This window comes from Adiantum capillus-veneris, chromosome 29 (genome assembly GCF_014529385.1).
Source record: "Adiantum capillus-veneris isolate H3 chromosome 29, ASM1452938v2, whole genome shotgun sequence".
Taxonomy (NCBI): Eukaryota; Viridiplantae; Streptophyta; class Polypodiopsida; order Polypodiales; family Pteridaceae; genus Adiantum; species Adiantum capillus-veneris.
Genome location: NC_140959.1, coordinates 95,089,618 through 95,114,362, shown reverse-complemented (window position 1 = coordinate 95,114,362; position 24,745 = coordinate 95,089,618). Strand labels below are relative to the sequence as shown.

Here is a 24,745-nt window from a genome sequence, read left to right as displayed (position 1 = left end):
ATTACTTTGTGAGCATAGAGGGGTGAACTTAATTGATGGTAGCGACATAAACATAGTACTTAGTTAACTTGGCATGAACTATACTTTTGCAAGAGAGAGAGTTTAGAGAACATGACAACAGTTGAGGATCGTATTTATGTGGAGCCCCCCCCCCCCCCCCCCCCCCCCCCCTCCAATAGGCATTTGTATTATAGATTCTCCCATCAAGAGAGACTTGGTACAATACAATCTTTGTGTTCCTTGTGACCTAGGTGATGCAATGAAGATGGAAAGCTTCATGCATCACGAGCATAACATCAACTTTGCAAAAAGCATTAACTATCCTAAGCCTCAGTCCCAAGGCCTCAAACACCTTCGAAGGTGGAGAGAGCTAGCAGGGAATGAGGGTAGGAAAGAGGAAGAAGAAACATTCCATAGGAAAAAGAAGTAGTTCCTCACTTATCATCACTCTTCTTGCTAGCATACATAATAGCATAGTAATGAGGATGGAGAAGATGGCAAGCTTAAGCATTGAAGCATGGATCTTGGTTGGATTTGCATTTCATAGCCAAGAGTGTTGGTGTAGGCTCTCCACTTCTCTACTAGATTGAAGAAGGAGATGGAGCTCTTGCACTTTGCACTTCACACAATGAATGAGTTAGAGAGAGAGAGAGAGAGAGAGAGAGAGAGAGAGAGTGGGAGAGTATACCCCCCAAGCTAGCCCCCTTCTTGCTTTGGCCGACCCCCTCTCCTAGATCATAAACGAAGCTTATTGGACCTTACCAAGCCTAGCCAATCATATACAAGAAGCATGTCAAGCAACAAGTCTAGGCTTGGGACAAGTGTCCCCCTTTCCCCTTTGAGAGAGAGGACTTGATAAATGCTAAAACAATTAATTAAATTAACTAGTTCATCATTGGACCCCTTGGGAAGCCAACCAATAGGCCACGAGGGCAACATGGGTAGCGGCTTGACATGTGTCCTTGCTGCCTCTTGAGGCTTGGGCTTTCTTTGTGTGCGTGTGTGTGTGTGTGTGTTCTCTCTCATCCCCCTAGTTTTAGGGCTCGTCCCCTCTTGAGTAGGGATTGGATTTACCTTTACAACACCTTACCCTCAAGCACCTTAGTCAACAAACATGAAAAAGCACCTCAAGCTTGGGTAGTGTTCCCACAAGCACCTCAAGCTCCCTAGTCGGCAAGCACCTCAAGCATCTTAGTCAGCAAGAACGACAAGCACCTCAAGCACCTTAGTCATCAAGCATGACAAGCACCTCAAGCACCTTATTCATCAAGCACGACAAGCACCTCAAGCTTGGGCCAGGTTCCCACCTCAAGCTCAACCCTAGCTTACCTAAGGTCAAAGGAAAAGCCATATTACTTAAAAGAAAATTCTCATGTTGCAATTTTATTGAGAAGGGCCAATGGATGAACATCGCCTATTGTTGTTGATGATTGGGGAGGCCATGGATGAAGCTTGTGGCTTGTTCATTTATTTGCGCTTACTACCTATAACAAAGCCTTGTGCTAGTATTGGGGGGCATCACACAGTTGACCCCCTTACTCTAACCCATGCTATGGCACGTGTCTCAAAGGCGAATTATCATTTGACCACAAGTGACATGCTCCAACTAGCTGACCTTCTCAATGTTATTATGAGGTAAAATAAAGGTGAAAACAAATAAAATTTAGTTCGTTTTCATCGAGCCCTTTCTTACATGTGGAGTCAAGTCTTGCTTTTTGATCATTCGATGATCTTCTTAGTCACACAACTTTGATAAATTTTAAAGTAGACTCACTCATATAGACGTAGGGTTGCAATAGTCATCCACATATTGCTATTAGTCTAATTATTTGACATAGTTAGAAAGGAAAGATGTGTGAAAATGCTTCTGCATCCCCTTAGGGCATTGTAGAACTTACACTAGATACATGCCATGCTGTGTAACAAAGCGTGTCTTTACCACTTCTTATCATCTGCTAATGGGGAGTCTTTGACTATCAATCGACCACTAATTTTTGTAGTGTAAATTATTGCAATTTTTTGCTGGTTCCATAATTTTGGAGGGACTTCAATGCATCGTCAATGAGCTTGGAAGGCCAAGTCCTTGAACTTGCTTTAGACAAGGCTATGTAGATAGGGTTGGGCGAAAGGCTATAAATAAGAATATCTTCAGACAAATCTAGCCCTTGGAGGCATAAAGAGAGACAAGGCCCTATGACAGCTTTTGTACGCAGAAGTGATAGTGTTTTTCATGGCTGAGGGAAACCTTGGATGCTTCTTCTTGACTGCATGAAAATCACGTAAAGGATGTGAGAGATTGCAGGCAAAGATGAGATAAAGTAGGCCAAATCAAGGACATGCCGACAAAAGGAAAACTTTGCCACAACCATCGTGAGGAATGTACCGAAGAAGCGTTTGAGGGTAATGTTGAGTTGAACTTTGTATGTTGATACTTTCTCAGTTGGGTTCGCATGAGCAAAAGGCAGGGGTAGAGAGATATTATGGTAACTTTGCCAATTTTGGCACAGTTACAATCCCTCGGTAGAGTTTGTTGAAGTTCATCGGACGGGGGACTAACTATTGTCCGCGCGAAGGCTTCCTAAAGGCCCAAGGGTCATTGACATACTGTTGGGGGATCTTGAGGCCACAGATAAAGAATGATTAATGACAACATTAAGGAGTGTAGGGCCTAGTATGTAATAGTATGTAGGTATTGGGAATTTGTCGGAGGTCAGGGGAGCTTTCAGAGAGCTCATCATCAACACGGGACGTGGGGTCTCAATACGACATCAGAGTCTCAGAGAGGAAGCCAGAGGATTCATTGTAGTAGGACTCGTAGGAGTCTCTTCCGCACACAGCAAAGTGGAGAGGGAGACAGGGCTGAGGGGAGCCGAGCCCCGACCATCCCGCCTCCACTCATCTCTCTGCACAGAGAAGAGCCTAAGTGCTCTACAAGCCATCGCCTATCATTCCTCTTCTCTCTTTTTTGAGTCGACCCCTTTCTCTGTCTGCGGGGCAGTGGACTGGCAATTTCATGAGGCGCCTGCTTCGATCCCCCCCCCCCTTCTTCTGTCCGCAGCCCCACACATATAACACACACACACACACACACACACACACACACACGATCCCGCCGTCCCTGCTACTGTTTGGGGCTCAAGGAGCGCATCGATTTTTGCAGCTCTCTTGCGAACTTGAGAACTCCTTGTTCTGCTAAATCTGAGTACGTCACCACACATGCGAAACCTCCATTTTACGCAGAAACCAATCTTCCCCCCTGCGTGACAGAGGTCCTCAGCTGTACTATACGCACCCCATACCTTTGTGAATTATGTTGTTACCAAACATGAACCTTTATGAGCGGTCTGCCAAGTCCCTTCGCTCAGCTTGTCTTTCCATTTCCCTCGTTCTTCTGCTTGTCTTTGTTTCTACCTGCATTCTTTTCTTCCCTTAGCAGCAAAGCGCACATTGCTTCTTCTCAAAGCCTTCATTCCCTTTCTGTCATTTCCTCCATCGCTTCAGCACATATTAGTTGACGAGTCTCTTTCGAATGAGCAGGATTAAAAGGGTGTTTTGGGAAAGCAGCGAGTGAATGTAATGGGCGCCTAGACAATTCAGCTAATTGAGTTGGGTCTTTTTGAGCTGAATAATATAACAAGGCACGCGAAACAGCTTTTCTTGAGAGTTTTTTTTATTGCTCAAGAAGCTGCTGGTTAGCGAAGGGACTTGGGGGCTAGTTTTCACATTTTCACTAATTGAGACTGGTCTTCTTCCTGCTGCCTTTGCAATGGCAAGCAGTCCATCGAGCATGTCAGGGAGGAGAAACAGAGCTGGCTGTATGAGCGCCATTGCACATCTTTTCGACTTCAACCAAGCCCTGGTTGGAAGAAAGCTGCTTACTGACAAGAAATATGGAGCAGGCAAGCCCTTGACCCCTTAGCAAATTCCTCTTTTCTCAACTCTTTGTATCTCTCAGCTTCTGCAGGTCCTGATTCTACCCAAATTGCCCCAGTTTTCATGTCTACCTTGCTGTGTTTGTGAGTTAGGGTTTATGCTTGGGTCTAGTGAAAGTGGTTCTCACACACAGGCCTGTTAATCACCTTCAAAAAACCTATCTTGCTTCACAAAGACAAATTTGTGTAGCTATACGCAGTTGCACTCACACCACAATTCTGATTAAATTCTGTTGAACTCTTCAATTGCAGGTCTTGAACCTTTGAGAAACAATTCCAATGACAACGTGGAACATTTCAAATCAAAAGCAAGCAGTAAAGGACAGATTGAGGCAAGTTCACGCGTGTGATTTGCCGGTGGTTGTATCAAAATGCTATCTAACAGCACGATTTTGTTTCTTTCTGATGTTAAGATAAGGCTTGAGATGTTTATGTGTTCATCAAATTCTTTTGCAGTTTGGGAAGAGTGCATCGGTATCCAGAAAATCAGTTGAAGTTCCAATGAAGGCTTTGATAGCTGAAGAAATTTCACATACTCTTGCCAGGACAGAAGAACCAAAGAGCCGGGCTCCTAGTGTAGTTGCTCGGTTGATGGGACTTGACGTGTTACCAAATGATAGGAATGAGCAGAGCGCACATAGTGGGACCTTTGATAATTCTGTGCACAAAGTGCAATCTGACAGGCTTCAGCATGGCAAATCGCCAGCACATTTGTCCTCCAGAAGTTTTAAGAGTGCTGGAGCACCTACACGTAGCGCCTCAGATCTTTCATCTTCCAGAAGATCTGCCTGGGAAGAGCCCACATCCACCTTTGAATCTTTACCATCACAAAGCCACTTGCATGAGCAAGACTGCAAAAGAGTTTCTGACCCATGGAAAGATTGGAAGTCTGAGGGTCGCGAACGCATGCAGGCTCTTGATGACCTTGATATGCAGCTTGCTGCTAAGCAGATGCTTATCAAAAAGAAGCTCAGTGAAGCCAAGCTAGGGCTTCGGTCAAAGCAGAGTGGTCCACAAGAGAAGCTGTATGAGTCGAAGGAGTTTATGGATGCCATAGATTTCTTGCAGGCTAATAAAGACTTCTTTGCAAGATTTCTTGAAGAGCCAGACTCTTTGTTTGCAAAACATCTGTGCAATGGTGAGGAAAAACCCAACCATGGGAAGGTGGAAGAACCTGGAAAACACTCAAAGAGATACTCAATTGGATCTTCAGAGAATGGTGTTGCAGCTCTAAACTCAATTAAAGAGCCTCCTGATTTACAGAAAAGTCCATATAGAGTTTTGGAAAGGAGCTGTCAGGGTGATGAAAGGCTGCCCGCAGATGGGCCATTTTCGCAAGACTTATTTTTGAAAGCTCAACGTAAGCATATGAAGAGCACCAAGTTTATGGTGAGCAACTTAGCGGAGTCCCAGCAAGCCCCCACCAGAATAGTTGTCCTGAAGCCTGGCCCTGGTAAGGTGCGAAATCTAATGTCTTTGTCACAAAACAGTCCAAGATCACCAAGAGAGTCTTTTGATGCTATGGAGGTTATCAAAGAGAATAGTATGGATGTTCTCCTCCAGGACCTCAAGCATAAACTTCAGCAAGAAGATGCAAGAGGAGATCTCAGGAGAACTTGGACTTCTGTAAGTGAGCATTCCAAAACTGTGCGAGATCCAAGGGAAATTGCCAGAGAGATTGCAAGGCAGGTGAGGGAGAATGTAATAAAAGATATGAGAGCAAGCTTAAAAAGAGGCACCATGAGTGAAACTGGCTTGGACAACAAGATGGAGCCCAGGGATGTCTCTGATGACTATGTTGGTGGAGTCAGTGCAAGGCGCAAAGATAGCAGCATTGTGCTCGTGAGAGATCCTGCAAGTGAAACCCTGTCTAGTTTCTCGAGCCAGGGAGTTAAAGGAGATCCGAGAAGATCGCTTGAGCAGATGTTTTTCAAAAAATCAGTTGCTCAGTCAACAGACCTTCATAGTGCTCCTTCAAGAACTCATGATTGCAATCGTGATCGTCGCCGCCCCCATAAGAGGGGAGGTCCAAGAGGTCATGGTGTAGATGTGACCAATGCAAGCCAAGATCATCCTGGAATCAATACTGACATGGATTGTGACACAGATTCATGCGCTCACTCTGTTTGTGAGTCAGAGGCTGATCTGTATACAAGAAGTGACAATGCTGCATGTATAACCTTACTTAGGTCAAGGTCTGTTCCAACAAGCTGTCGTTCATTTCAGGAAGGAGTGGAAGAGGTGGATGAAGGAGTGGTAAGAAATGATACTTTTGTGGCAGGTGAGGCAAAGGTGGTGGATGTCAACAGGTCAGTTGATGCAGCCATCGATCAATCAGGGTCTTTCAGGCGTTCCGTCTTTAGGCGAAAGCGTGTTGGGTCAAAAAATGTTTTATCCAAGACCAAGACAGTTGTCAAAGATTCAGAAGAAATGCCGATTCCCAAACAAGAGCTGCCTATCCAGAAGTTTGATTTGAATGTGTGCTCCGAACATGAAAAGGTGCAGCATCAGATAGACGACTCAGGGCCTGTCCTTGACAGTGATTCATCAGTGTCGTCGCTAGATGACTTTGTTACCTTAGAGGCAGCCCTTATGGCAGAAGGAATGGGTGGCGCTAAAGTGCCTGCAGGAGTAACATCACAGTTGACAACTGGAGATCCAATGTCTACGAAGACCAAAATCTTGGTAAGCAAAGAGAAATTCTGATTACATATTTGCTGGACAATCTGACATGAATGTTTCAAATTGATGAAGATAGTGTTTGTTTTCTTCTCAACAAGGGTGGCTTAGATTGTTTCTTGATTGTGATGCAGAGTCCGGCAGAAAGCCCAAATAAATTATTAAGCTTGCCAGATGTGGGGCACATGTCTGCTGATTGTGAGGTAAACAAAGACCTCCCTGAACAGCCAAGCCCAGTGTCTGTCTTGGATGCACCTTTCCATGAGGAGCCTGCCGGCCCCATGGATTTCATGGAAATCAGCTCTGGACTCAAAGGTATCAACTTTTGAACTTGATAGTAATATGAAAAGTATTGTCCAATACATCATTCGTGTGTCATTTTTTGTGCTAATTCGTTCTTTCTTCAAAGGTGTATATACTGTGCATGATGGAGTGATGGTTTTATTGTCTTGTGGATGACTGACTATCAAGAGTGGTCCTTGAATCTAGGCTCTTTCTGGATTCCTCTGAGTGTGTGTATATTTTTATATCTTAACATGATGGGGTCTGCATGCATCTTAGATGCAGGCAATCAGTTCCATGGTAATTTACTAGTGTACAATAAAGAGTGACTAGTCATAAGATCTTTCGGCTGAAAGATTTTATGACTAGTCACAACCATCAGATCCTTTTCTTCTGGCTCAAATCTTTCTTAGGCATCGTCAACTCTTCCTCCAAGCTTTCTACCTATTTATTTGACTGGCAACTTGTCGTGGATAATGGAAACTTGTTCTTGATGGTGAACTTTTTAAGAGCGTGTAGTCCACACATTCTTCAAGATCCATCTTTTAACACAAGCAACATTGGAGAACAAAAAGGTCAAGAATTGGGTTGGATCAAACCTTTCTTTTGCTTACTTTGCTTACTTTGTAGGTGGCCGGTTTGGTGAAGTACTTCCAGGTATCAAATCAATAGTATGATCTTTCGCATAGTTACAAGGAATGGCCATTTTGAGGTCTCCGTTTTCCGTTCCCATTCCAAATCTCCGTTCCGTGTTTCAAACGTGAGTATCCGTAACAAGGAATCATTTCATACCGCTTCCCATTCCTTGTTCCGAGTAACAATGATCTTTCAGCCTTTCAAGAGGTAACTCGCCAGGTAAACCCTTTGAGAAATGGTCGGCATGAGCATTACTTTTTTTTGTTGTTTTGATCTTAACTCAGACAAATTTGAGCTCTTATCCTCTTCTAAATCATCCAGAAGATCGAGTAAACAAAAAGACCTGATTTTATTAATTTGGAAATGGCCACAGCGGATGCAAGTGGGACTCACTCGCCTTCTAATTTTACATCCAAGATCGCATTCACACCCTTAGTATGTTTCAAACGGATTTTCCTAGCTTGATAGTCCACCAAGACATTGTTCTTGTGGTGCTATGGCATCCCCAAAAGTATATCACACCCTTCAAAAGGCATGGTGTGGAAGTCCTCGAGTCCTAAGTAACCTTGGCAATGCAACCAAAGTTTGCCAATGATGTGCGTTATAGCAACTTCATGCCCTGGTGCCGACAACACTGTATCCATGTGTGGTCCAATGCCTTAGGCTTTACTCCCAAATGAGCTGCCATCTTTGGTGAAACAAAGTTGGCCTTGGCTCCCACGTCAAAGAATATTAGGGCTTCTTGATCTCCTACTTTGCACCAGGCTCCGTAGAGCTAAGTTTTATCCTCAGCTACCTTTGTAATTTTCTGGTTTGTCCTTAGTTTTCTCCTCTTTCTTTGGACACATTGAAAGTGTGTGTCCCTCTTCTCCACACCAATAGCACTTTCCCTGCTTGTAGTATTTCCGTACTAGAGAGAAGAGAGAATGATACTGTGAGTGAAGGTTCACACACACAGAGAGAGAGAGAGAGAGAGAGAGAGAGAGAGAGAGAGAGAGAGAGAGAGAGAGAGAGAGAGAGAGAGAGGACTTAACACCGGATGGGGTCCCAAGTCCCTTCCAAGGGGCCCCCTGTCACGAGAGGGGCACCACATGCCAATAGAAAAGAACAAACTGAGCAACTTTAAGTGTAACAAACTGCTGACGTGTCAAAGCCTAAAGAATGAAGCCGACTTATAGATGCCGGCCGAGTAACAGAAGAAGTCCTACCAACTTATGGGGACCCCGTTCGATGAGGCTCCAAGTGACATAAAGATTAAAATAAAGCAGGACCCACAAACACGCAAAAGCTGATGACGTGGCAGATTTTTAAAAATTGCGTTGGCATGATGATGTGGCAGGCTGTACGGATTTTCGCGTTTTGCGTTGGCTGATGACGTGACAGGCTGTTTTGATTTTCATGATTTACGTTGACAGCTTTTGGCTTTGCTTTTTGGACCAGAAACTTTTGAGTTTTGAAGGCTTTTCACTGTAACTGCTTTTCAGGCGAAGGGCCTTTAAATATGAGGTTAAAGCTCATTCTTTGGCATGCTTCCTGGAGAAGGTGCAGAGTCTGGAGTACTGGCTTGTACTGTGTTGATGCAATATAAAGAAATACCGAAAGAGGCGCCAAGGTTTGGGGCCAATACTCTTTGGGGTGGAATTCCGCCACTCTCCGCCACTCCGTGTCGCGTGTCGTCTCTCTATTTCAGTTGTTATTTGAAGCGCTTAAAGTTGTTCAGTCTGTTCTTTTCTATTGGCGCGTGGTGCCCGTCTTGTGACAGTGGTATCAGAGCATCAGGCGTGTGCTTTACTGAAAGCATACCGGTCCTACAAAAGAGCAGACAAAGCTATTGTTAAAAAGAGAAGACAGGGCTATTGTTATTTGAGAGATCTTCGCCCTCCAACCCAGACTTATTAGCCACTCCCACTCTTACTTCATCGCGCATCGGACGTGCTCCCGTCTTCACCGCTCATGTCTTACAGGGCATAAGCCAATTAAGATCACTTGCAAGAGAAGGATCCAGATTTGTTTCAAGTCACTATTTTTCTCAGAAGCAATGCCATGCAGATGTTGATGTCTACAACTACCAAGCAGCATACTCCAAGGACATGGTAAGCTTTCAAGAAAATTTTTGCCCAAAGTTATATGGTTTTTGATATCTTCCTTCAGACTGCAACTTTTGGCAGAGTGGGGTATTCTGAAATGCTTGCCATGGAAACCCTAGCAGATTATATCTTGAAATTTCTCGACATCTCTCAATAGATGTCTCTTCTCGAGTTGATAACCTTGGAAGTTCGGTGCGATTGCTATCTTGGGACTACCATCGCCGCCAAAGAAACACTATCTGTTCAAGAGCTGATAGACCATGCTGTGCTCGACTACGACCTTACGGAATGAACCTAACCCTAATTTTTGGTGCAGGTTCTAGGATGGAAAGTCAGTCGACTTTTCGAGCTCGACTGATGGCGAGATTGCTTTTCAAGTTTGAAATCTGTTTGAGAACTTGTTTGGTGATCTTGTTTGAAATGGATGGTATCTGTTTTGAACTTGTCTTGGTGCCGATTTGAAATGTTTTGACTCTGGTTTTAATACTCGTTTCAATGATTAGTGATTTTACTCCCGGGTGGAGTAGTGAGAAATTATGTTTGAGAATGCTTGTTCATACTCATCGCCCGGACCCTTGTGGTTATTTGCGGGGGGAGTATTGAATGATTGAAAAGTGTTGTCTTTACTCATGGCCCGGACCCTTGTGGTTATTTACGGGGGGAGTATTCTTGTTGTTACTCATGGCTCGGACCTGCATGGTTATTTTACGGAGTGAGTATTAAGAAGTCTGAGTAGTGGTTACTCCTAGCACCTCCAAATGATGTAGGCTGCTGTCTGGGGGGCGTTTGATTGTAAAAGGCCTCTATATCTCATGGCCTGGACCTTTTTAGGTTATTTGCGGGAGGAGTGATGAGGGAGTCGTTGAACAGCTCATGGCCCGAACCTGGATGGTTATTTGCGGGGGGAGTGTTCATCGGCGGCTTTATGTTTCTATGTCTTATAACATGCATATGTGAGCATTTGTGTTGCATTGTGATGTGCCAATTATTGAATATTCCTAATTGGATGAGATTGCCCCTGGGTATGTAATTTTTTAGTGCATCAAGACACCCGTGGAAGATCAATACGGTCTGGGTGTGATGGCTAATTTTACTACGCCGGAATATCAAGAGTTTCGATCTGGACGAGAGGAGAAGCTAACTCCTTGATCAAAAGAGCGGAAAGGAGAAGCTAACTCCTTGATCAAAACAGCCGAAAGGAGAAGCTAACTCCTTGATCAAAAGAGCAGAAAGGAGAAGCTAACTCCTTAATAAAAAGAGCAAATTGATTGTCCCTCGGAATGACCCTCGGAAATTTTTGAGCTAACTTGAGTTGTTTTGCAGATGCTGTAATCGTGGACGATTACTTTCTCTCAAGAAGGGGAGATGTAACAAACTGCTGACGTGTCAAAGCCTAAAGAATGGAGCCAACTTACAGATGTCGGCCGAGGGGCCTAAACCCTAAGAAGAACAAGTAACAGACGAAGTCCTACCAACTTATGGGGACCCTGTTCGATGGGGCCCCAAGTGACATAAAGATTAAAATAAAGCAGGACCCACAAACATGCTGTCACAAAACGGGAGCGTACACGAGCACTTAGAAAATATGAAAATTATAATTCTTTGCAAACATGAGAGAAGGGAGAAGATCGACACAGTATTGGGGACCAGAAGATGGGCTGGTCCCCCCCCGTTAAGAGTATTCTTTTATTCCGAGAGAATTCGTATACAAGCACGAGAATCCGAGGAAACCCCTCCGTTCTGTAATCTTAGACCCGAAGGTCATGCTTTCCCGTGCCCAAGGCCATTCCTTCCCGTAAGGGACTTAGGCGTGAAGCCGTACTTCCTGTGAAGGGCCTTCTCGTAAGATGGGAGATTCTTGCAAAACAAACCACACAAACACGCGACAACAATTCGTATGGCGAATCCACAATAGATACCTGTCGCTCTTGCGCAGGAAAAAGTGACTTCCGTGCTTCGTAGTCTCGCGATCTCTTGCGGCAAAGTCTTCTCTTGCTGACGTTGGTACCCCCTTTGAGTGAGGGCATGTGGTGCTTTTATAGCTCCCTGGCCACGGCACGAATAGCTGCTCGCGTAGAGATCGCGGCCTTTTTTTTTTTTGCGCTGTTCTTCTCGAAATAGGGAGAGAGAATTCGCTGGTTGGTTTTGTTGCTTTATCTTCTAAGTGGCTGCCCACTTATTAAGAGGCCAGCCGGCATATTTTAAAATTGGTCTGAACCTGCCCAAAAACTCAATAAAACCTTATAAGTTAAAACCAATGCATTTCACAACACTTCCCAGGCATCCCTGGATGCAACCACATGCACGAATGCAATGCAAACATAGATTCCTCGTGGGAAAGCGTCTGCCTTCCCACGATTGTTCCTGCTTTTCGTAAAAAGCTTCATTGAACCCATCTTTATTCTTGTGCTTGCGTTCTTACGCGTATTTTCTTACTCAGTTCGGATTTCCTCCTTAGCCTACAGGATACCCCCTTACTGATGCACCCGCCACCCATCATGTGACGCATCAGGGGCACTCGTAACCCAGCCCTTTCCACCGAACGTACGGGAACTCCTTCGCGATGTTTACCGTCACCCATCAAATGACACATCAGAGTTGTCCGTTTTTGATGGCAGTTCCTGTAGCTACAATCTTGTAACAGTTCTTAGTGCACATAATAAAATATCCTAAAAAAGAAATTAATCATTAAAAATAAGAAAATAGTCCAATTAGCAACATCCCTCTGGCTTCTAAACAGTTGACCTCAACTGTAGTGCTTGGACATATACCCCCACCCAGTATCTCGGGATAAGCTGCTAATTCCTCCTGCGTCATCCACTGAGCATCTAGATTTGAATAGTTCTTAAACTTAACCAAATACTTCCGTGTTATCTTTCCGGATTTGAGAGACCGCTCCTGATTACTTACTATCTGCTCCGGTTGGAGTATTTCTTCTGTTTCCTCAACCTCAGGAGGTTCCTCAGCACTAGGTTGGCTTGGAGGCGGTCCCACATACGGCCGGAGTAAATTGACGTGGAAAGCATTATGGATCTTCCAATTAGGCGGTACCTCTAATCGGAAAGTGACATCATTCACTCGCTCAGTGATCTTAAACGGCCCATAGTAACGGGTAGAAAGTTTTACCACCTTCCCCTTATGAGACGCTCGTTTCTTAAGTCTTACCTTCTCAAACTTGAGTAAGACTAACTGTCCGACTATTAAGTCTAGATTCCTTCTGTGCTTGTCTGCAGCTTTCTTATGCTTTTCCTGAGAGCGTAGAATAGCTCTCCTAACTTGCCCGTAGGCGGTGTCCAAATCCCGGACAAATTCATCTGCTGCAAAGATCTTATCCTTAGTTAAAAGGATGGGTGGAAGCAAAGGCTTACCATAGAGAATCTCAAAAGGTGCTTTCCCCGTCGATGAGTGTATGGTATTGTTATACGCATACTCGACAAGAGGCAAATATTTCTCCCAATCAGATTGCCGGTCTGACACATAAGCTTTTAACATATCCAATACTGTGGAATTGGCTATCTCACTTTACCCGTCCGTTTGAGGATAGTAGGCAGATGAAAAATTCAGCTTTGTACCAAGATTATCCATCAAGGCATGCCAAAAATTTCCTGTCATGCGAGGATCTCGAGCACTCACAATTGACTTAGGCATTCCATGATGCTTAAAGATCTGTGCCAGGAAGACCCTAGCCATATGATCTGCTTTGATCGTTTTCTTGACTGGTATAAAGTGTGCTTGCTTGCTAAACCTGTCCACAATGGTCCAGATCGCGTCATTTCCAGTCTGAGTTCTAGGGAGGTCCATGATGAAGTCCATGGCAATACTCTCCCAAGGTTCATTAGGCACAGGCAAAGGTTGCAGCAACCCAGGCGTCTTATGCCGATCATACTTCACTTTTTGGCAAACCAAACATTCCATGACATACTTATCAATGTCTGCTTTAAGGCTAGGCCAAAAGAAATATCTTTCCATTGCTAAGTCGTAGGGATAATACCCCGATGACCCGCATAAGGCGAAGCGTGTGCTTCATCCATGATCTTCTTTCTTAATGGTTCCGCCACACATATGGTCTGATGGTGGTAGAGATAACCGTCCCGAATGGAATAGGGAAACTCATTCTCTCCACGATGTAGCTTTTCCCAAATGGTGGAGAAGTCTGGATCATTCGAATACAAATCCGGTAGTGCTTCTAATTCTTGGTGATACACCGAAGTGATAGCGTTCACCCTTGGCTGCCTAGACAGTGCGTCTGCGACTACATTCTTACTCCCAGCCGTGTGAAGGATCTGGAAGTGAAACATAGACAAAAAGTTTGCCCATCTCATCTGCTTCTCAGATAGTTTCCTTTGCGTAAGAAAATACTGCAAACTCTGGTGATCAGTCTTGATTACAAAATCCACTCCTAAAAGATAGTGCTTCCAGTTGGATAAGGCGTGAATCACAGCCGTAAGTTCCTTTTCGTAGATTGATGCATGCAACTCTGCATCCTTAAGCCGTCTGCTTTCATAAGCCACTGCATGGCCTTCTTGGTTTAACACTGCTCCGATGCAATCACCTGAAGCATCGCAGTGAACCTCAAATGGTTTTCTTAATTCAGGCACTATCAAAATAGGCCCATGGCTTAGCAAGTACTTGAGCCGATCAAAAGCTCCTTGTTGTCTCGATCCCCATCTGAAAGGAATCTTCTTCTTTGTCAAGTCATGAAGTGGTCCTGCTACATGAGCAAATCCTCGGACAAACCTTCGATAATATGAACATAATCCCAAGAAACTACGTACATCATGTACCGTAGTGGGAATAGGCCAATCTTCTACCACTCGGATCTTGGCAGGATCCATACTCACTTGATTGTGAGAGACTATATGGCCGAGATAGTGTATCTCTGAGAGAAAAAACTCGCTCTTCTTTGCATTCACATGCAACTCATGCTTTCGCAATTCTTGAAACACTAAGTCTAAATGCTTCCGATGTTCCTCTTCTGACTTAGAGAAGATGAGTATGTCGTCAAAGAATATTCCCGTAAAAGCTCGATACGGGCTGAAAATGCGGTCCATCATGCGATTGAACGTCGCAGGAGCATTGGTCAAGCCGAAAGGCATTACCAAAAATTCATATAGTCCAAAGGTTGTGCGGAAAGTAGTCTTATGGACATCCTCAGGGGCGATCCGTATTTGATGATACCCACTCTTTAAGTCTATGCGACTAAAGACACTTGCACCCTGCAACTTATCAAGTATATCATCAATCCGAGGGATCGGAAAGCGATTCTTGACTGTGATCTTGTTTAAAGACCTATAGTCTATGCGAGAGAAGGGAGAAGATCGACACAGTATTGGGGACCAGAAGATGGGCTGGTCCCCCCCCGTTAAGAGTATTCTTTTATTCAGGGAGAATTCGTATACAAGCACGAGAACCCGAGGAAACCCCTCCGTTTTGTAATCTTAGACCCGACGGTCATGCTTTCCCGTAAAGGGCTTGGGCACAAGGCCGTTCCTTCCCGTATGGGACTTAGGCGTGAAGCCGTACTTTCCCGTAAGGGGCTTAGGCGTGAAGCCGTACTTTCCCGTAAGTCACTTAGGCGTGAAGCCGTACTTCCCGTGAAGGGCCTTCTTGTAAGACGGGAGATTCCTGCAAAACAAACCACACAAACACGCGACAACAATTCGTATGGCGAATCCACAATAGATACCTGTCGCTCTTGCGCGGGAAAAAGCGACTTTCGTGCTTCGTAGTCTCGCGATCTCTTGCGGCAGAGTCTTCTCGTGCTGACATTGGTACCCCCTTTGAGTGAGGGCATGTGGTGCTTTTATAGCTCCCTGGCCACGGCACGAATAGCTGCTCGCGTAGAGATCACGGCCTTTTTTTTTTGCGTTGTTCTTCTCGAAATAAGGAGAGAGAATTCGCTGGCTGGTTTTGTTGCTTTATCTTCTAAGTGGCTGCCCACTTATTAAGTGGGCGGCCGGCATATTTTAAAATTGGTCTGAACCTGCCCAAAAACTCAATAAAACCTTATAAGTTAAAACCAATGCATTTCACAACACTTCCCAGGCGTCCCTGGATGCAACCACATGCACGAATGCAATGCAAACATAGATTCCTCGCGGGAAAGCGTCTGCCTTCCCACGATTGTTCCTGCTTTTCGTAAAAAGCTTCATTGAACCCATCTTTATTCTTGTGCTTGCGTTCTTACACGTATTTTCTTACTCAGTTCGGATTTCCTCCTTAGCCTACGGGATGCCCCCTTACTGATGCACCCGTCACCCGTCATGTGACGCATCAGGGGCACTCGTAACCCGGCCCTTTCCACCGAACGTACGGGAACTCCTTCGCGATGTTTACCGTCACCCATCAAATGACACATCAGAGTTGTCCGTTCCTGTAGCTACAATCTTTTAACAGTTCTTAGTGCACATAATAAAATATCCTAAAAAAGAAATTAATCATTAAAAATAAGAAAATAGTCCAATTAGCAACACATGCAAAAATTGATGACGTGGCAGATTTTTGAGAATCGCATTGGCATGATGACGTGGCAAGCTGTACGGATTTCCGTGTTTTGCGCTGGCTGATGACGTGGCAGGCTGTATGGATTTCCGTGATTTACGCTGGCAGCTTTTGGCTTTGCTTTTTGGACCAGAAGCTTTTGAGTTTTGAAGTCTTTTCATTGTAACTGCTTTTCAGGCGAAGGACCTTTAAATATGAAGTTAAAGCTCATTGTCTGGCATGCTTCTTGGAGAAGGTGTAGAGTCTGGAGTACCGGCTTGTACTGTGTTGATGCAATATAAAGAAATACCGAAAGGGGCGCCAAGGTTTGGGGCCAATACTCTCTGGGGTGGAATTCCGCCACTCCGTGTCGCGTGTCGTCTCCCTATTTCAGTTGTTATTTGAAGTGCATAAAGTTGTTCAGTCTGTTCTTTTCTATTGGCACGTGGTGCCCGTCTTGTGACATTAAGCACTTCAAATAACAACTGAACTGAAAGAGATAGACGACACGAGACGTGGAGTGGCGAAGTTCCACCCCAAGAGAGCACTGGCCCCAAAGGTTGGCGCCCCTTTTGGTATTTCTTTATATTGCTTGAACTCAGTACAACACCGGTACTCTAGACTCTGCACCTTCTCCAGAAAGCATGCCAGAGAATGAGCCCTTGGCTCACATTTAAAGGCCCTTGGCCATGTAAAGCAATTACATGAAAAGCTTCAAACTCAAAAGCAAGTGGTCCAAAAGCTGTCAGTGCAATTTTTGGAAATTTGTAGATCTTGTTAGCGCAAAGTTCGGAATGTCCGTACAGTCTACCACGTCATCATGTCAGCGCGAAATCCGGAAATCTGTACTACTGCCACGTCATCAGCTTCTACGCAATGAACGTGTGTGTGTGTGTGTGTGTGTGTGCGTGCGCGTTGGTCGTGCTTTATTTTAATATCTTTAGGTCACTTCGGCCCCATCGGACAAGGTCCCATAAGTTGGTGGGAACTTCTTAAAAAACAGGCCACTCGGCAAGACATTGCAAGTTGGTAAAACTACTCTATTGCTGTTTAGGCCCCTTGGCCGGGGATCTACAGGTTGGCTCCATTTTTCAGTGGCCTGACATGTCAGCAGTTTGTGACACTCCCTCTCTATTGCTAGAGAGGTTTTTGCTTTAGATTTTGCTCAAATGCCGATACAATGGTCCTAAGATGCTGAGATGTTGATGGGATCTGGCTATGGGTCCTTGGATCTGCGAGGCTAAGGGTTGAAAACTAATAACACTAGTGGAACTGGCTGAACCTGCGACAGTACGGCGAGATTAGGCTGAAACTGAAAACGCTGGTGTTGAATGAGGGCTGATTGCTGTGGCGGTGCTGATCCGGCGAGGGATGGCTGAGGAATGCAAAATTGCCAGGTCGATTCTGCTGGTCTTTGAGGGCGATGGTCGGTTTTACTACCATGCTGAAAAACCCTAGGGGATGAGGGTATTGATGGGTTGGCTGCCCATAGGGTACTGCGGGTACTGACTTCTGATGATTTAGTGGTGATCCTGGGGATCACCTTTATATGTAATTAATGTTGGGTCGGGCAAGGTTTAATAAAACCACACGACTTGCTAATAAAAAGCCTATATGTCACTTATTATTATGTTTAAAAACCTTTGATAAGAGGTGCTCTGTATGCGGTGAACTACCTAGGCTAAGTACTATTGATTGATCTATATGAGAACCCCCCCCCCCCCCCCCCCCCCCCCCCCCTCAAAGTGCCTCAGACACTGGTTGTGCTCATGTGCAATCAGAAGGTATGCAACTACGCTAAAGTGCCTGGACATGCAGGTTCTGTAGAGGCTCATGAGGGTGCCAAAACACTGCCTAGGCTGTCCTAAACCCTAGAAGTAGGAGTTAGCTTGTCCACACGCACGTGGGGTTGCATGTGCACGTGACAGGACCAAATCCTTAGAAGTTAGAAGAAGAATTCACTGAATCTCTCATACCGCTGTAATCTGCTTGGCACTGACACTTGAACTTGAAAACAAACCGAAGTCACGACAAGAAGTGGCAGAGTTTGTTGTCATCACGTACAGTCACCAGGTCATCATGTACGGTCACCTGTGAATCATGCCATGAATCGTGACGCGATTCCTGCAGGAAATGGGCAGTTTGATTGTTTTAATCTTTTTTTTTTTGGGGGGGGGGGGGGGGGCAGGGGGGAGCATCTCAAAATTGGCAAGGCGGTTATGTGATTCATTAGATAATTAAATTGCAGAAGTAAGTTTTAGACACCTCATAGAAAGCACTGCACAAACGAATATTTCAGGTAAGGCGAGACTGAGTCTGTAACCTTTGTGAGGCATTACTAATTTTTCCAAGGCGGTTATGTGATTCATTAGATAATGAAATTGCATAAGTAAGTTTTAGACTCCTCATAGAAAGCACTGCACGAACGAATATTTCAGCTAAGACGACACCGAGTCTGTAACCTTTGTGAGGCATTACTGATTTTTCCAGCTCAATGCATGCCCTCCTAACCTGAAGGGATGTGTAAACTTAGAATGATATAAACTGACATGGCGAGCCAGGGAGGTAGGAAAGTAGAGGGATGGGCCAAACTTTGTTGTCATTTTGCTATGTTCTTTTTGCTTTTATATGCTCACATTCTTGCTCTTGGATGCTTGGCAGATCTGCGTGGTCGTCTTCAGCTTCTCAAGTTTGTAGATCAGGAGGCAGTGTCAATTCAAGAAGAATATCAAGAGGAAGATTGTGAGCTCACAGATGATACTCAATCTACAATCAACCATATTCACTCCGTGGTGATTGATATTGAAGATGTTAATTTGCTCGTAGATGGGATCTTATGCCCCCAAGGAAGAATGCCAGAGCTGATTTATGTCAAAAATTTGCTCGTTGTATCGGGATTCATCATAGACAGTGCCACAGTTTTGACTCGCTGGCATTCGCCAAGTCAGCCATTAGCTGCATGCATCTTTGAGAGAGTTGAAAACAGCTATAGATCTAGTGAAAGTGGTAACATAGCAATGGAGGAAGGTGGGCTCGGTACTCATACAAGGCACCTTCTATTCGACAGTGTCAATGAAGTTTTGCTTCAAGTTTTGGGTCCTCATGTAAATTGTCGTGCCTGGTGGAAATGTCCACAAATACCATCAGACATGCCTCTTGGAAAGGATTTGGTAGGCCAAGTATGGTCCGGGGTATGCAAAAGGCTTTGTTCTCATACAGAAGGTCAAGATACTTTGGGAAACTTGGTGGCAGAGGACCTAGCAACTAAGGACCGATGGCAGGATTTTAGCCTTGAACTAGAAATTGTAATGCTAGGGGTGGAGAAGGCTATATGGAATGATCTGCTAGAAGAGTACTTGTCAGTATGATGTGAAATTGAGTATACTTCTGCCTGTACAAATGTTGAGAGTATTGAGAGAATTGCCATCTAGAAAGAATGGGATGCCATGCTATGATCTTAATGTAATGAAACTAGTACCAACCCTCCATTGCATTGTCTAAAAAGCAGCAAGGAGATGAGCACATACCAAGATTCTATGAGCTCAACAATAAGGTTGTACTATAATTGTATGAGTTTTGTAGCAATCTTCACACCTTTATATCATTCACATTTGTATATCTGATAGATCATACTTCTTGCTCTACTCGTGAAAAGTTTATTAATAAGCTAGATTCCTGTAGACTACTTGAAAATTAAATCGAAGCCTGCAGAAGCCTTTTATAGCTAATGCAGTACGTTTTGACCTTCCAACTCTTCCTTCATCTTCAATCTTCTAAGGTTCTTTCACCCTTCAATTCAAACTTGTTCATTTTTTCATTTTAGATGAATTGGAGGCCCCTACCTGAAGCTACATTACTGCGTACTGTAATTTTGTGATGAGCCCACTTGTTATTTTGTGATGGGTTGCTGTTTGGGTTTTGCTAACTTGCTTCAACAAAGACTGATGTCTAGCAATTATAAGAGAAAATCACATATCAAGCTGAAGAGGTTCCGATCTGCTATTTGAACCTCTTCATAAAACATATTTTGAGTGTCCCAAGCTGGTGTGGTGTTGCAACATAACATTCTTGGCTTTCTAAAGCAAGTTGTAGTGTGAAGAACATACATCTTAATGGGTAGATGGCTGCATGTGAATCATTGAAATTTTCCTTGGTCTTTAGGCTGTCCAGGGTCCCTTCATCTTAGAGCCTCATATGACTTCCTTTTCATTTTATTGTTTTAGAATGCCAATGTGACCCTTCGCCTTGTTACAATCATGCTATGACGTTCGAAGTGTTGTAAGTTGGTAACAACTCATGTATTGTTTGGAAAATGAGGAGGTTGTGCGTGTAGTGCCAACTAGGGTATACAATAACTCAGTCTTTCAGAATTCTTTGTTTTGTTTGTTTGGGTATATTCTTCGATAAGAATCATGTGTGCAGGCCTTCGATGCATTGTCAAACTGCTTGTGCTCAAAGATGCCATGTTTCTCAAATACATGGTATCTACTAAGCTTCATGTCCCAAGCATCTCAAGCAATATCTAGACATAACTACTTTTCTCTGATAACATATATGATTTTTAAAGGCTTTTGATAATCAATACAGATTATGAACAACCACCTTGGTTAACTTTAGACATATATGATTTTTTAAGGCTTTTGATAATCAATACAGATTATGAACAGCCACCTTGGTTAACTTTAGACATATATGATTTTTTAATGGTTGTGATAATCAACACAGATTATGAATAGGCAGCCACCTTGGTTAACTTTAGAAATTGAATAGTGGACTGAATAACCTGTACAAAGTTTAGTCAACTTGTCCGAATTGAGCGATTGATAGACCCACAATAATCTCATAGAGATACTACACCTATAGAGCGAAATGTCTCATAAGCTATCAATTTCATGAGTTTGCATGTTGCTCCAAATCTACCTTTGCTAAACACTAGGGCCTACAACACCTAGTGTACATGTATTTTGCAAACGTTGATCCAAACTTACATTTTCATGACTATAGTTGTAGATGTTCATAGCACACATGAAACAGAGGGTAAATAGCTTGAGTATCATCTATGAGCTCACAATCTTCCTCTTGATATTCTTCTTGAATTGACACTGCCTCCTAATCTACAAACTTGAGAAGCTGAAGACGACCACGCAGATCTACCAAGCATCCAAGAGCAAGAATGTGAGCATATAAAAGCAGAAAGAACATAGCAAAATGACAACAAAGTTTGACCCATCCATCTAGGTACAAATAATGAAACATTTGCATTAACAATACATAACCTTGCTATATGTGTAAACAACGATTTGTGAATGTTGTTTAATAGTACTTGTAACCTTAACAAGTTTTACTAGGTATCCGATATATTCTCGCCACTGAAATTGTTTTCAGTACTACGTGCTCAAAATGGTTTAATAAACGGGTTTCACTAACACCTAGGGAATGTCGTGACATATAATTGCAAAAACAGGTGCAAATGTCAGTCTTAACGACTCATATTCTCTACATGTGGAATACGTTTCAAATAATGATGTCAAGAAATAGGACATCCATCAACTACGAGATGTACTTGCGGGTGGAGATAATTGTAAACACTCAGTGACGTGAGTGAGAGGGACTTTCATAAATCTTGCTCCACACTGGCTAAACCGAGCTCCATGAATGGAGATAATTGTACTTGTGCGTGGAGATAATTGTAAATACTTAGTGACGTGAGTGAGAGGGACTTTTATAAATCTTGCTCCACACTGGCTAAACCGAACTCCATGAATTCCTTTACCATGTTGCACACCTTGTGATTAATCAACAAGTGAAGGTGTGCTCCACACTGGCTAAACCGAACTCTATGAATTCCTTGACCATGCACACCTTGTGATTAATCGACATGTATCAAATGCAACTCTACCATACAGACCTATAATTGCAGGGTACATAAATGTACTTGATACACTGCTGTCCCAAAATTCTTTACTGCTACATGACCTTGTCATGTGTCTGAAGAGAGAAATGGATGAAAGCATTCTAGCAAATGCATTCCACTTGGAAAATGCAATCAAAGCATATTAAAAAATGCAAATAAACCAAATCATATGCTTAGAGAAGGTCAAAATTATTATACACTTATCCGGAGGTCAAGTGCACTTTGCAAACCTGAAATGTTATAATAACTAATATCTAATTCTCCTAAATGATTTTCTCATGTTAAACTGATCATTTAATATGGGGAAGCACCAGGGGAGAAAAAGCTAGAATATTGGTAAAGCTATTAGACCGGCCTCAGTAGGGATCCAAAGGAGAGAAAATAGGGATCCAAAGAGGGACCATCTGCAAAAGAGCAATGTGCATTAATGGGCTTCAAAGACCCTAAGGTTCAGCCCATTAAGACTTCCAAAAAGCTTAGGTTCCAAAATTAAATGAAAGGTTCCATGGTCAAACCTTAGGGACATTTGGATGCATGTGGGGAGACTCAAAAGTCTTCCCACATCCCTATCAAGGAGGGGGCGAGCCATTTTTGTAGGGGATGAGAGAGAAACACACACCCACTCTTCCAAGCTCCCTTTACACAAAGGACATAGTGGAAACATGTCAGCTTCCTAGGCCAGTTGCCCCCAAGGTGCATTCAAATCCTATTGGATGGCCATAGAGGTGGACCATTGAGAATTAGGCTAGAGTACATTTAGTTTTATTAATTTAAAAACACTTGATAAAAGAACCAATAGAAATTAAGCTCTCTAGAAGACTATTGGACAGTCTCCCAAGGGGTGCAATGAGCATTCAGCAGCCCAATGGCATGCCTGATTCCTATTGGCCACAAGACCAAGAGGTCCAATGAGAGACTAATTGAATTGTTTAAATACCCAAAGCTCTCACAAAAGGGGAAAGGGGGACACATGTCACAAGGCTAGCAATTATGCTTCTAATTTCCTATTGGCTAAGCTTAGCATGAGCCAATGAGGGGCCAGTAAGAGGAATTAGCAAGAGGGATCGATCAAGAGAGAGAGGGGGCTGATTTTTGCAAGGCATTATCACACACACACACACACACACACACACACACACACAAGCTCATGTGTGAAGTAAAGAAGACTATCTCCTTCTCAAGCTTTAATGGAAAGCTCATCATCTACTCCAAGCTTGTGAGAAGGGAGGCCTACACCGACACCTCTTGGCTTTGTGATGCAAATCCAACCAAGAGCTAACCTCCAATGCATGCTCATCTCCTCTACCATGCTAATTACTAAGGTATGCTAAGCTATTAAGAGTGTTTATGTGAGGAGACATACTTCTTTCTCGTAAGAATACTCCTTCTTCCTCTCGATCTACTCTTATACCACGCTAGCTCTCACCATCTTCAAAGGTGTGTGAGGTCTTGGGTCTGAGGCCGTGAGGGAATTGATGTTGTGTTTTCAAGTGTAAGCTTGGTGCTTGAAGCTTCCATCTTCATCGCACCAGCAAGTTATTGAAGGAACACAAAGTATTGTATTGTAAAATGTCTTCCTTGATGGGGGAAACCTATAATACAAAGCCTTTTGTGAAGGAGTACGAGCGAAAGTGCGACGCGAGAGAGTGTGCGAGAAGAAGAGCACGACGATATGGTGAACTCGCTCTACTGTAATGTGTAGAGCATAGTGAGTTCTTATTAGGTTTTTACAAAAGAATATGTGTACATACCTGGCGGCCCGCCCACTTACCTGGGCAACCACATTGGGCTTTATAACCCAACAACCTCCCACTTAAAATCCAATGTGGTACTTTAAGTGTGAGAGAAGTTACTATACAAGCTAATATACAAGAGATGTAGAGAAGTGATGTACTACCCTACACCTAACTGCTTGCGAAAATGCGCAAAGCTCTCTGAGGGAAGTCCTTTTGTAAGTAGATCAGCAGGATTTTCTGTGGTGTGAACTTTGACAAGCTGAAGTTGCTTATCCTCGAGCATTTCCCTGATGAAATGATACTTCACATCCACATGCTTTGTCTTTGAGTGATAAACTGGATTGCGAGCCAATTGTATAGCACTTTGACTATCACAATATAACACAGGCATCTCTTCTTTGATTCCCAAATCTGTTACTAGTCGATTAAGCCAAATTGATTCTTTGCATGCCTCTGATGCTGCAACATATTCAGCCTCTGTAGTAGACTGAGTAACACAATCTTGTAATCTAGAACGCCATGATACTGCTCCACCAGCCAATGTAAAGACATACCCTGACGTAGAAATTCGGTTGTCTAAGTCACCTGCATAATCTGAGTCTGTAAAACCCTTTACACTTAGCTCCTGACTCCCATAGCATATACGCATACTCTTTGTAGCTTTCAAGTATCTCAATATTCCTTTCACTGCCTCCCAATGTTTCTTGCCTGGGTTTGACATGTATCAATTTACTACTCCCACTACAAATGCAATGTCTGGGCGAGTAGCAATCATTGCATACATCAAACTACCCACTGCAGACGCATATGGAATCTTATCCATTTCAGCATGTTCTTGCTCAGACACAGGACAATCTTGTTTGCTAAGTTTCACATATGGTGGCAATGGAACACTCAGTGCCTTTCCCTTCTCCATATTGAAACGTTGCAAAATCTTGTCAATATACTCTGTTTGAGATAACCAAATCAACTTCTTTGATCTGTCTCTCTCAATGCGCA

At 43.6% G+C, this 24,745-nt stretch overlaps 1 protein-coding gene across 1 annotated transcript; it reads left to right on the top strand.

Moving 5' to 3' along the window:
- The first annotated feature begins 2,701 nt into the window (after nt 1-2,701).
- Nucleotides 2,702-19,776, top strand: LOC147419622 (uncharacterized). The gene is made up of 5 exons (XM_086506335.1): nt 2,702-3,899; nt 4,185-4,264; nt 4,389-6,617; nt 6,746-6,926; nt 18,758-19,776. The coding sequence occupies exons 1-5, from the start codon at nt 3,767-3,769 to the stop codon at nt 19,462-19,464; spliced, it is 3,330 nt and encodes a 1,109-aa protein (XP_086362461.1). The 5' UTR covers nt 2,702-3,766; the 3' UTR covers nt 19,465-19,776.
- Nucleotides 19,777-24,745: the final 4,969 nt, after the last annotated feature.

Bases quoted from the DNA above. Each gene is read 5' to 3' on its own strand.
- LOC147419622 (XM_086506335.1), top strand. From the start codon at position 3,767: ATGGCAAGCAGTCCATCGAGCATGTCAGGGAGGAGAAACAGAGCTGGC. The intron at 3,900-4,184 runs GCAAGCCCTTGA...CTTCAATTGCAG, and splicing joins TGACAAGAAATATGGAGCAG to GTCTTGAACCTTTGAGAAAC. The intron at 6,618-6,745 runs GTAAGCAAAGAG...ATTGTGATGCAG, and splicing joins CTACGAAGACCAAAATCTTG to AGTCCGGCAGAAAGCCCAAA.